Genomic DNA, 12742 nt, shown 5'->3' with positions numbered 1-12742 from the left:
CACACATTATCATCCAGCTTCATATGAGACTTGCGTGGTCAACAGACAACAAGCATGCAATTCAGAAAGGTATGCGCTATGTATAGGTACAATTATAATCAAACACTATCAAATAGAAAAAAACTCATCACACCTAATATAAATACAATAGCCAGTACAATATATTGCTTACTTACAGACTTACTAGAAGGAAAATTCAACTGCTTACACATTTAAAACTTTTCCAATTGTCCTGCTGCAGGCCTTGTCATTAAAATAGTCCAACCAGATCTCCTTAACTTTATATAGGCCTATACATTTCTACTCTAGTCTGGATTCATTTTAAATCTTAATATTTCATGAACTTATGTCTCATATATCCAGTATGTCTATGCTAACACATCCTACAACATTTAGCACACTATGCTCTCTGCATTCTTTAACGCAACATCCAGCCAGTTTCACTGTACTTCTCATCAATTTAATTTAATGCTTCTCTTGTGTTCCTGTATGTCTTTATCACATCCTTTTATCTGGGATTTAATCAGTTTGCATGTGTAGTGCTGGCTCCACTGTCTTAAAAGATCAGGCTGGAATTCGAAGCTATGGGTGTGGAGAGAGATTGTGTCAGCCTCCCATTCTATCCTCTATTGGAACCACATGTCAGCTCTCTCAAAACACGCCATGGTCCGCTAAACTGGCACTTAATGTGATCCAGCATTTCTGTCATTCTGACTGCACAATGGAAAGAAGCATCAGAAAATGCTTGCTCCAAATCAATTGTCGATCTGTTCCCATTCAGAGAATTAAGAATATGAGAGGAGTTTTGAAAATCCTGTCACTGCAGCTAGTCAGGGTTTTCATCTCAAACTATTTGGTCTTTCAGTATGTGTCATCTAGATTAAGTGAATCACTCTTAAAGAGTTCCTAGCAGGATTGGCATGCAGTCTTTAAAACCAGATGGAGCTGAAAAGTCCATTCCAGTCGCATTGCTGGGACACATAACACTAACTTTTTTCCACATTGGATTGGCATTTCAAAAAACACAAACAGCATGGGAAACTATAACTTCTGATATTTGTCTTAGAAATTTTTTTTTTCCTTGCTTGTTGTTCTTTATGAACTCTGGCCCTATGAGGAACATAGTTGTATAGATAAAAAAAAAAAGATTTCACTAAGCAGTATGGAATAATTGTACAAGAACTGTATTGGATTTACACTCACTGAGCACTTTATTAGGAACATCTGTTCACCTACATATTCATGCGATTATCTAACCAGCCAATTGTGTAGCAGCAGTCCAATGCAATGTAAAGTCATGCAGATACGGGCCAGGAGCTTCAGTTAATGTTCACATCAACCATCAGAATGGGGAAAAATTTGATATCTGTGATTTCAACCGTGGCATGATAGTTGCAGCCAGACAGGCTGGTTTGAGTATTTCTGTAACTGCTGATTTCCTGGTATTTTAACCCACAACAGTCTCTAGAGTTTACTCAGAATCGTGCCATAAACAAAAAACATTCAGAGAGTGGCAGTTCTGCAGACTGAAACACTTATTGATGAGAGAGGTTACTGGAGATTAGCCAGACTGTTAGAGCTGACAGAAAGGCTACGGTAACTCAGACAACCACTCTGTACAATTGTAGTGAGCAGAATAGCATTTCAGAATGCACAACACATCACACATCAAGGCAGATGGGCTACAACAACAGAAGGGCACTTTGTTAGGACCACAGTGTTCCTAATAAAGTGCTCAATGAGTGTATGTACAGTCATTTGCAACTGAAGTCCATATAATGATTTTACACAAAAATGTCAGATAATACCAATCAGATTCTTGTTCATGGAGGTTCCTCTTGCTTTAAAATATTTTCTATTACAATTTCACCTCCAAGCATTTTTAACCATGGAGTCTAAAGTGCTTTTAAAGTTTGTTTTGATTTTTGGCAATAACTATTGGATCATAGCATGTAAGCTGACTAAGAACTCATTTGGCTTGTGGTTCTGCCCCTGCTGTTAGACACCATAGCAAGACACCAGACAAGTTGATGGGTGTAACGGAGAGAAGCGTTGGAATCCACAATCAATCCAAGAGTGAGGGGTTTGTGGTTGCTTAGTTGGTTTGGTATTAGCAGGGCTGTCTCATGATGCTGATGCATTGAGTGACATTTGGCAGACTTTGAAGGCATGTATCCATTTACAAAAAATGCCACTGACCGGAATTATTACAGTAATACAATATGGCGACATCCTCTCTCAAATACCAAAAAAATTAAAATCCTGTAGCCTTTTTAAGTATTTATGTATAAGAAATTGGTACACAAAACAATTGTGAGTTGTCAGTGGTGATGTATTTGAATGCATAAAGTTGGGAAATGTCAAATCATTTATTAACTGTCATGATGGGGCTAAAACACTTGTCTGCATACACTGAAACTATTAGATTACCATAAACATACTTAAATTAACATGTTCCACATCTTCTTTGGTAATTAATTTTACACTGTTTTTACATGTTCAGTATCCAAGAAAGTTTTTGAAAAAATGTCATTAAGGCAAGTTGTGTGCCAAGCCCATTGGCTCACAGGGTTTCAACATACTCACACAAACAAATGAGATGCTTCCATATGGAAACAGATTAAATGGCTGCAATAAGAGAGGTGTATATTGAGAGTTAAAAATTGTTTTTCAGTTCTTTGTTTCTGGATAACACTAATATGCCTGTATGTGCATGCTAACTGTTTTTTGGCTCAGTGATGTCATTGCAATCGCTGCAGCTGCATGGTCATGTTGGCCAGGATAACAGGCTTCCCGGGTCTTTAGTTTTCATTCGCAGGGCCACAAGGCCCGAGGGCTTGTAATCAGACTCTGGTCCTGGTTCAAAGGAATGGGCTCCCAGGCCTCCTGGGAAGCCATGGAGTGAGTATATCCCGTTGATGCTAGGATGGTGGGGTGAGTGATGATGAGGATGGCCTGTGGATGCAGACATACCCATGAGTCCAGGTAGGTTGCTATGAGGATGGGGATAAGAGGTCATACAGGATGACGGCATGTTTTCTGGGCCCAGGACACAGCCAGTGCCTGCTCCGGCTACACCTCCCATTCCCGCGCTGCCTGGCCATAGGTTATTTTGCATCTACAAGGACATGCAAGTAAAAAAAAAAGACATCAGTGAATTATTGTAATATGCCACTTCGTATTGTCTCAGTATGCATGACAAGAGATTAGCTCTGCAGTAGTGTGAGAACAGTAAGTTGTTTAAGTATATGTTTTACATTTAAAGAATGTTTGTAAGTGCTAGCCTATAATACGTGACCAAAATGTCAAGACCATAGATATCTAATTTCAATCTCTATGTTTTAGACAACAAATATAGTCTGTGAAAATTTGCACTTTTGGCTTTGGTTTGGTCCCATCCAAACCAAAGCAGCTCCCCGGTGTGTTTTAAAATAATAGTAAAAAAATATCATATTGTCAAGGTCTCTCTGTTTTTTTTTTTATGTGTATTTGTGTGTACCTGGTATGAGTCAGAACGAGGGAGAAGGGAGATATCATATGTAGCAGCAAAGTGGTGTCGCACCTCTTGCATCTTCCCGTAGCGCTCTCGTTTCCTCCATTTGGCCCGTCTGTTTTGGAACCAAACCTGTTTGGGTGGGGGGGTGCAAATACAGTTTTATTGTGATGAAGAATTGCTTTGATACAAATCAATGCCCTGTGAGAATTACAGATATCTTCCACCCTATACATTTTATTAACAAAATTGCATATTCTTTGTGCTAATGTGAAACTTTTTTTGAATTTTGAACATTTTAACAATAATTTTTAATGGTGAATTTATTTAAATTAGCAACATCAATTGTATAGAAAGGCTTTCATGATTTTCTGGGAATATAATTAAGCATCCACAACCAAAAAATACCCTAAACATTTTCAGATTATTCATTGAATCTTACATTCAGATAACCATGTATATATAATAACTTTTCAAGATGGAGCTTTACACACCTGCACTCTTGCCTCTGTGAGCTCCATCCTCAGTGCCAGCTGTTCCCGTGCATAGACATCAGGGTAATGTGTCTTCTGAAAGACCTTCTCCAGCTCTTCCAGCTGAAAGGTGCTGAAAGTCGTCCGGTTTCGTCGCTTCTTGTTCTTGCTTGAAAGGTCAATGGAATCAGCGATGGAGTCTTCAGGCAATCCATTGGACGGCTCTTTCAGTTTTCCACAACACTCAGAGTCTAGGAAGGGATAGCCAAGGGGCTTGGGTAAGGGCTTATCTCCTGCCAAGATAGAATGATTGCTGTTGAGGGCAGTGTTACAGATGGGTAGTATTTGCCACTAAATGCAGATTAGAGATCGATTTGGTGTCTAAGAAAGACTAATTTATCATCATAGCCCTAGGTACAGGGCTTTTTTTGTCTGTTTTATATATGCAGTCGGCAGAAGAGACCTGAAATGCTGAACAAAACAGAAGCTGAAATAAATAATGATCCACTGCTGTCAATGACTTTGACTTGTGTCATGAATTAACCATAATGTAACATTTATACTGCATAATTAGTTCTCCTCACCTCTAATAAAGCTAGTTGTCTCACAGAGATATGTGACCTCAAAATAATCATAGATGCATTTCAGTAACACTTTAGAATAAGGTTCCATTTGTTAACATTAGTTAACAAAATTAGTGAACAACATTAATTAACATTAACTAACAATAAACAATACTTTCACAGCATTTACTAATCCTGGTTAATGTTAGTTACAACATATAATAATACATTTTTAAAATCAAAAGTTCCATATGTAAACATAAGTTAATTCACTATGAACTAACATGAACTTACAATGAACAACTGCGTTTTTATTAACTAACATTAATAAATGCTGTAACAAATATATTGTTCATTGTTAGTTCATGATACCTAATACATTAAATAATGTTAACAAATGGAACCTTATTGTAAAGTGTTACCAGCATTTCAAATATGTGAGTTTTAACTAGGCAGCAAATGTAATTAAATGCAATATTGATATGAGCCTACGTTATGTAGCATAAATTAAAAACATTTGCATTGCAGATTTCCATTTGAATACACTGATCAGCCACAAATTTAAAACCACTGACAGGTGAAGTGAATAACATTTATTATCTTGTTACAGTGGCACATGTCAAGGGATGGGATATATTAGGCAGCAAGTGATCAGTCAGTTCTTGAATTTCATGTGTTGGAAGCAGGAGAAATGGGCAAGGGTCTGTGCGACTTTGACAAGGGCCAAATTGTGATGGCTAGATGACTGGGTCAGAGAATTTCCAAAACGTCTGATCTTGTGGAGTGTTCCCGGTATGCAGTGGTTAGTATCTACCAAAAGTGGTCCAAAGAAGGACAACTGGTGAACCAGCCCAAGTCTCATTGATGCATGTGGGGAGCGAAGACTAGCCTGTCTGGTCTGATCCCACAGAAGAGCTACTGTAGCACAAGCTGAAAAACTTAATGCTGGCCATGAACAAAACACAGTGCATCGCAGACCAGTCAGAGTGCCCATGCTGGCCCCTGTCCACTGCCGAAAGCACCTACAATGGGCACATGAGCATGCCAGAACGGGACCATGGAGCAATTGAAAATTTTTCTTTTAGATCTTGTGGACGGCCAGGTGCATGTTTACCTGGGGAAGAGATGGACTATAGGATGCATTATGTGAAGAAGGAGGACGCAGTGTGATGCTCTGGGCAATATTCTGTGGTAAACCTTTGGTCCTGGCATTCATGTGGATGTTACATTGACACATACCTCCTACCTAAAGATTGTTGCAGACCAAGTACACCCCTTCATGACAACAGTATTCCCTGATGGCAGTGGCCTCTTTCAGCAGGATAATGCGCCATGCCACACTGCAAAAATTGTTCAGGAATGATTTGAGGAACATGACAAAGAGTTCAAGGTGTTGACTTGGCCTCCAAATTCCCCATATCTCAATCCAATTGAGCATCTAGGGGATGTGCTGGACCAACAAGTCTGATCCATGGAGGCCCAACCTCGCAACTTACAGGACTTATAGTATCTGCTGCTAACATCTTGGTGCCAGATAATACAGGACACCTTCAGAGGTCTTGTGGCGTCCAAGCCTCAACGGGTCAGAGCTGTTTTGGCGGCACAAGGGGGACCTACACAATATTAGGCAGGTGGTTTTAATGTTGTGTATATTGCTTCACTATTAATTTTGCTACATACAAATGTTGTATATAATTAGCAGGCTATTGAAATCAGCTGGTAGAGACACACTACAGAGTATTAACAAGCACTGTCAGTAGAGCATGTTTTGATTAAGCATGAAACTTGAGTTTGAATAGGTTAGGAATGAAGGCAGTCATTTTTTTTTTAGCTCAAACTGTGCTTCAATAGGGTCGTAAAACAATAAAAATAAAAAAATATAACACATCCAGTGAAATTTAACAGGATGAGTTTGCTTTTCTCTGGAGAATATAAAGGATTGGAAGTGCTGTTTTAAAAGGAATGAGCACTTCATATAACTTTTCGATTAAAAGAATGTCTCTTCAGTTTAAATGACTTAAACGTTACATGGGAATTTGAGATAATTCTAATGCCAAATTTTAATTCAAATTAGAGTTAAATAAATAGCATAAACACTACACAAATGTAAATTAATTTAAATGTAATTCTTAATTTTCATAGAAAAGAAAGTAAAGCACATGCCTCAGTGTATTGTGTTCTCGATATCCTAATGTAGTTGGATTCAAATGTTTTCAAATGTCTAATTAAGATTTCTTATAGCTGTCTGAGCATAATGACATATGATAATGTAATTATATATATGAACCACATAATGGTTGAATCTTTTAAACCATAATCTTTTGGTCAATAAAATAGTTGCCCTAAAATTAATGTTACATCTTTTTCTTGTTACTTAACTAAAGCAAATAATAATAATAATCTCTTGAAATATTTAAAGAACTACAAAAATACTAAAATAACATTTTAGGAATACAGGATGGTTATGTACCATAATGTAAATTATCTATGCCCTAAAATGTATCTGCCAAGATTTCTTAACTGGCCTTCAATAAGATGAAGTTGTTCAATTAAGAATGATGATGTTGTAAAAATAAAAATAAAAATTGTCTTTATGAGATTAAAAAATTACAAATACAAATGCAATACAGCAGAAATGTGACTGCCTGGAATCCTGTTCACTAGTACCGTCAGGGTTGGGGAGTAACGGAAAACATTTAACGGGATTGCGTATTTAAAATACAAAATACAAGTAACTGTATTCCACTACAGTTACGATTTAAATAATTGGTATTTAGAATACAGTTACATTCAATAAGTATTTTGATTACTGAAGAGATAACTTTGCATTTTATTGTTATTTGTTTCATTTAATATTTAGTCCTTTCAGATGGAAAACATTTATAGGCCTACATATAAATGATACTATCCAAAGTGCATTTGAACAGCGGTGAAACACTTTCTTATGATGTGTTGCATTATTATGAGCAGACAGAGAAGTAAGTTTGAAGTAAGTTTGGAGCAGAAGAAATAGAAATAAACCTTGTGTAAATTGTCAAATTTACGCTAAGCTAAAATGCTATTTGTGGTCATTTTACATGCACGTTACCAGGCGCACTATCATATTTTTTTATCAAGAAAATTCATGTTGAATCATAATTTCTTTTTTTTCTAGTAAGACCTTTGATATTAGGGCAAAAATAATATTCTTGTTAATAATTTTGTATTGTTTTCCTGCAAAAAATATCTACAAATCCTTAAAACAAGATCAATTTGATTTATCTTGTTTTAGAAACAACACTGCATAAGATATTTAGTTTTTTTAGAGAATTTATATTAATATGAGTATTTTTTCTTACTGGGCAGAGTTTTTATAGTAAAAACAAGTGAAAAAATCTAACAATGCTGAAGAAGTAATCCAAAGTATTTAGTATATGTTACTGACCTTGAGTAGCCTAATCTAACGGAATACGTTACAAATGACATTTTACTGCATGTATTCTGTAATCTGTAGTGGAATACATTTCAAAAGTAACCCTCCCAACAAAACAGGAAAGAGAGTCTGCATTGCTTTAAAAGGGGACAGGTTGTGTTTGGCTCTCAATGGTATAAAACTGAAAAATCATAATATTAAACATGGCCCTTTCGCACTTTCCATTCAAGTCCAGGCTATATTTGTTAGACACCCCAATCACCAAATAAAAGCCTGATGCCAACCGAATTAACAGAACAGTCTGCAACAGTGACTGATGTTCTGAGTTGCTAATCAGTAGAAACATAAACTTACTTTCTTGTTATCAACTTTATTTGGAAAATGCAAAATACAGAAAATTGCTGGGGTTTCCGAATCACTGCGTATCTAGCATCTAGCGCGTTTCCCAAAAGCATCGACAGATATATCTAATAAACAGCTGGTAAAATTAACGAGAGCATCGAAACACACACGCGCAACTTGAACGGATCTTTCTCCTTTCTGCAGTTTATCAGAGACGAAGGAACAGGAACACTTCCTGTAATATATGAAGTTGATGCATATTGATCCTATCCGAGAGCAAAATGTTTGTTAAAAATTCTCCTTTGAAACGGTAGACGACAAGGTATAGCTTTTAATTTGATTATAATGATTGCTATGGAATTTCTTAACGAAGATCATAATGATCGAAACGTTGCTATGGTTTTTAAATTAATAAAAGTTAATAATTAAACAGTGTGCGGATCCACGTCATTGTTATTTCAATATTCTTAATCTTTACAATTACATTAATATCACAAGAAATCTTATCTCCCTACAATAGCTAGGCTATATATGCAAGTAAATAAATAATATTAAAAAGGGGCATTTTGAGTGAGAGTTTGCAAAGGAGCGTTTCCCCCTTCTTCTTCTTCTTCTTCTTCTTCTTCTTCTTCTTCTTCTTCTTCTTCTTCTTCTTCTTCTTCTCCTCCTTCTTCTTCTTCTTCTTCTTCCTCTAATTGCAGGATCAAATCTGATCCAGTTGCATAGTCTGTTACAAATGGAAGCCACAAGATAATTTTCATTCACGTATGTTCCTCTGTTATTTGTAATTGTAGGCCTATGGAGTGGCCAAGTTTACTTTCACATGTGCCCGTCGTTGTAATCCTGTTCTGTGTGCTTTTTATAGTTTCCAGACAAAGGGAGCACAAAGCTAGCCAAAGTAGTAACCCCTGAACTCCTTCTCATTGATCCACATAACGTGCATTTTTTTCGGGGTTACTTGCGGGAATCTGTATGAAGCTGAACTTAAACATTTCTGAAACCTCATTCTGAAAAAGACAGAATCCTCAAGCGTTGTAATGTTCCTAAAATCCGCTGTTCCATATGATGGGAAGTCAGTGTTCGTGTTTAGGATGTCACAGAGTAGGCCTACTTTTGAAAACAAACAAGACAGACCAAATAACACGACCTCAGAGCTGCGGAGACAAAGGAATTCCGCAAATCCAGTCTCAGCGACAACGTAATTAAACCATGTATATTTTTCTGAATGTTGTTATCTAAAGATTCTTTCTGAACATTACACCTCGTAATATTTTTATAAATAGGTTTATGTAAAGTAGAAATTGCTCTTCAAATATATTGATCCAGGCCTGAGTAGAAACACTAAAACATCGGCGCCAAAGTCATTCAACCTCAGTTATTTTATAATTGAACCTTTTTAGAGCTTTATTTATATTAGGCCTCATACTAAAATGATTGAGCATGACATTTGTAGACGATAATTTGACCAGGCCTGAACTTAAAGACAGCTCTTTCGACAAAAAGGAGACAGCTGTTGTAAAATAAAGGCCAACACGTTCCCTTATTTAAGGGCAGTCAGTTTTGTAAAAAAAAAAAAAAAAAAATAATAATAATAATAAAAACAACAACATTTAAAATAATGACATATTGTCAAATTCTGCCTATTATTTTTAAAGTGCTTAACAAAACATGTTGGGTTACAGATCGAACCAAACATGGATTAACCGATAAAAAGAATAATAATTAAATGAAGGCATACGCTCATCGGCACAAGGAAACGCCACATTGTTTGTTGTGACATAATTCAGGATAATTGAATAAATTGAGGGATATTTAGACCCATGAATCAGATAAGTCTACATTGCAACAAACTATGTTTTAATGATTAAATAGCATGTTTAGGTTAGCAGAAGATGTTTATCGTTTTCCGTGATATTAACTCCATCACTGTCTTTAGTCATTTTACATTTGTCTTATAAATCGTTTTTTTAAATGTTATCTAAACTTTGACGAAGATATATTATTATGATTATTATTATTAGGCTATTTAGGGTACATTGGGGCTAAAGGCCCCCCTGGTGTAAAAGGCACTTTTGATTTTATTTTCTGCCAAAACACTAAATAGCAACAAAAACTTCTACAGTACTTTGCTAAACATCTGTTTGTCATTTTACACTTCAGTTTCAATTTGAGGTCATTTGATCATATATTTGTACAGAATTAACAGAAAATAGACAACCTTTTCTAAAGTGGTTATTTTAAATAAGTTTGATCTTTATTTGTTATTAAAAAAAGCATATTGATCTTGATGTTGGTGTAAAAACCCCCCTGGGGGCCTTTTACACCAAGTTTGGGGGACTTTTACACAAAGTGTGTGGGGGCTTTTACCACAAGTGTGTGGGGCATTTACCTCAAGTGCAGGGGCCTTTTACCCCAAGTGTGTGTGGGGCATTTACCCCAAGTGTGTGGGACTTTTACCCCAAGTGTGTGGGGCATTTACCCCAAGTGTGTGTGACTTTTACCCCAAGTGTGGGGGCTTTTACCCCAAGTGTGTGGGACTTTTGTTCCATCAAAATTAATTTTTCAATCTTGATAAACTTACAAGAAAAATACACATTTTCCTTAAGGTGTGCCTTTAGCCCCAATGTACCCTACCACCCAGACACCACCACGACCACAACATTTAGCCTACGGTCGAGACTTTTTGGTGCAACTATTGAATTAAAATGTTTTCACTTACCATCGGAATTATTTTCATAAAATGACGAGTTCTTCTCACTGGTCGATGAAGTCTTTTGATCCTGGTTCATAATCTCTAGATACTTTGTATGTTTTCCAGGCGATGCTCGTGAAGTTGTAGTGTTTACGCCGCGCGTAAAGTACGCAGGACCGCCGTCAGCGTAGCGTCCAATAGACTGTGTGTTAAAGAACTCATGTCGATGCGCAAGTGGAAGATGTGGGGACTTTTGTAGATCGTCACACTGAAAGAAAGAGCCAGAATTATTCTCCAAACCCGGGGAATTCTCCGGAGTGATCCTGTTTGGGGGCGAGGAAAAAGACAAACAATTCTCCGTCTCCATCACCTCTTCACGAGCGCGAGAGCGCAAATAGTACAAGGATGCTGTTAACTGAGAACAATTTTGGATATAAGCGAAAGAGAGAGTGATTTTTTCACCTCTTCATTTCAAGTGGGTGGGATTTAAAGTATCAGAAACAAAGACCCGTGAACTGGGAGGGGGCGACATGAGACAGCGGTCTGATTCAATATGTTTAGTAATCAATCACATGCGGCTCCCGTCAATTAACCATATAACGTTTCCAATGTTCTCCTAATAAAACAAAATGGTTATGAATGGAGATAAAAGAATGATTGTGGGGAATAAATATCGAGTAATTATTTAAAGGACGTCTGGCTAACCGATGGGATCTTAGGCTATAAATCACCCAAAATTGAGTCCAGATTTGATGGGTTACCATAGATTTTATTTTATGACAGTTCTGGTCGCTGTCAAAGCAAAATTAAGCCAAGACCTGCCGTGCGAATAAGAGCTTACTGTCTCTAAAAAGCCCCTGAATGTGACATAGGCTACTCTACGTTATATATCCCATGATGAAGAATCAATGGCAATATTAATTTGTTTGTAATTTACTGAGCTATGACTATACATTCACAAATCATTTTGAAATGCCATTAGGCCTTTAAGTTATCATTCAGATTGACAGGGTAAACTATAACTAATATATCACTTGGCGTTTGCTGGAAAATGATCGCATTTTATTTAAAAAAAATTTGATTAAGAATTAGGCACATTTACGGGAAATAGGCGCAAAAATATAATTAAATAATTAATTGCAGCTGAACTTTATATGTATTATTTCATGTTTTCAGAAAGAAAATAGGCTACTATTCATAATTATGCCTATGTGTATCTGGGCTTTGCTCACTTTAATTTAAAATGTTATTCGATGTAATGTAAATCTAACAATAATACAGATGTAATACAAAGTTCGTTTTAATAAATACCATAATAATAATAATAATTAATATAATTTTATTTAATTTGTATTTTTTTTAATTGTTTAGGCAACTGTATTATTATTTGATTTAATTAGGTAACATTTTAAACGATTTTAATTATTATAAAAACTTCTACCTCAATTAAAGGGATTTCCCTTCGAACATTCCGTCTTCCCACATAGAACCAAAAATGTCAAAATTAAATTTTGGGCCATAGTTTTAATAGTATAACAGTTATTTTATATTGTTTAAATTCCTGGAGAAATTAGCGAATTTCGTCAGTGTGTGATCAATGAGCAATAATAAAAATGATCCAACCGTTTATTCAAAATTCATTATTATAAAACTTTAAAGAGAATTTACCGTCCTCTTTCATAAATAATCATTTTAAGTTGAAGGCTCAACGCACCTGTTATTTCTTTCCATTTTTATAATCCCTATGCCAAAGAAATACAACTTCAC

General features: G+C 36.1%; 1 protein-coding gene across 2 annotated transcripts; it reads right to left on the bottom strand.

Annotated features, from left to right (window-relative positions):
- Positions 1-18: 18 nt before the first annotated feature.
- Positions 19-11389, bottom strand: alx3 (ALX homeobox 3). Of its 2 annotated transcripts, none has more exons than XM_052094806.1 (4): positions 11003-11389; positions 3988-4259; positions 3500-3625; positions 19-3118 (listed from the first exon to the last, which is right to left on the bottom strand). In XM_052094806.1, exons 1-4 carry the CDS (start codon positions 11340-11342, stop codon positions 2768-2770), a joined length of 1089 nt encoding a protein of 362 aa, XP_051950766.1. In that variant the 5' UTR covers positions 11343-11389; the 3' UTR covers positions 19-2767. The 2 variants fall into 2 exon arrangements, with proteins under 2 accessions (XP_051950766.1, XP_051950767.1); XM_052094807.1 differs by having other exon boundaries at positions 3563-3625.
- Positions 11390-12742: the final 1353 nt, after the last annotated feature.

Source organism: Xyrauchen texanus, chromosome 27 (assembly GCF_025860055.1).
Source record: "Xyrauchen texanus isolate HMW12.3.18 chromosome 27, RBS_HiC_50CHRs, whole genome shotgun sequence".
In the NCBI taxonomy this organism is placed as follows: Eukaryota; Metazoa; Chordata; class Actinopteri; order Cypriniformes; family Catostomidae; genus Xyrauchen; species Xyrauchen texanus.
The sequence above is the reverse complement of the archived record's forward strand: the minus strand, read 5'-3'. Positions and strand labels throughout refer to the sequence as shown.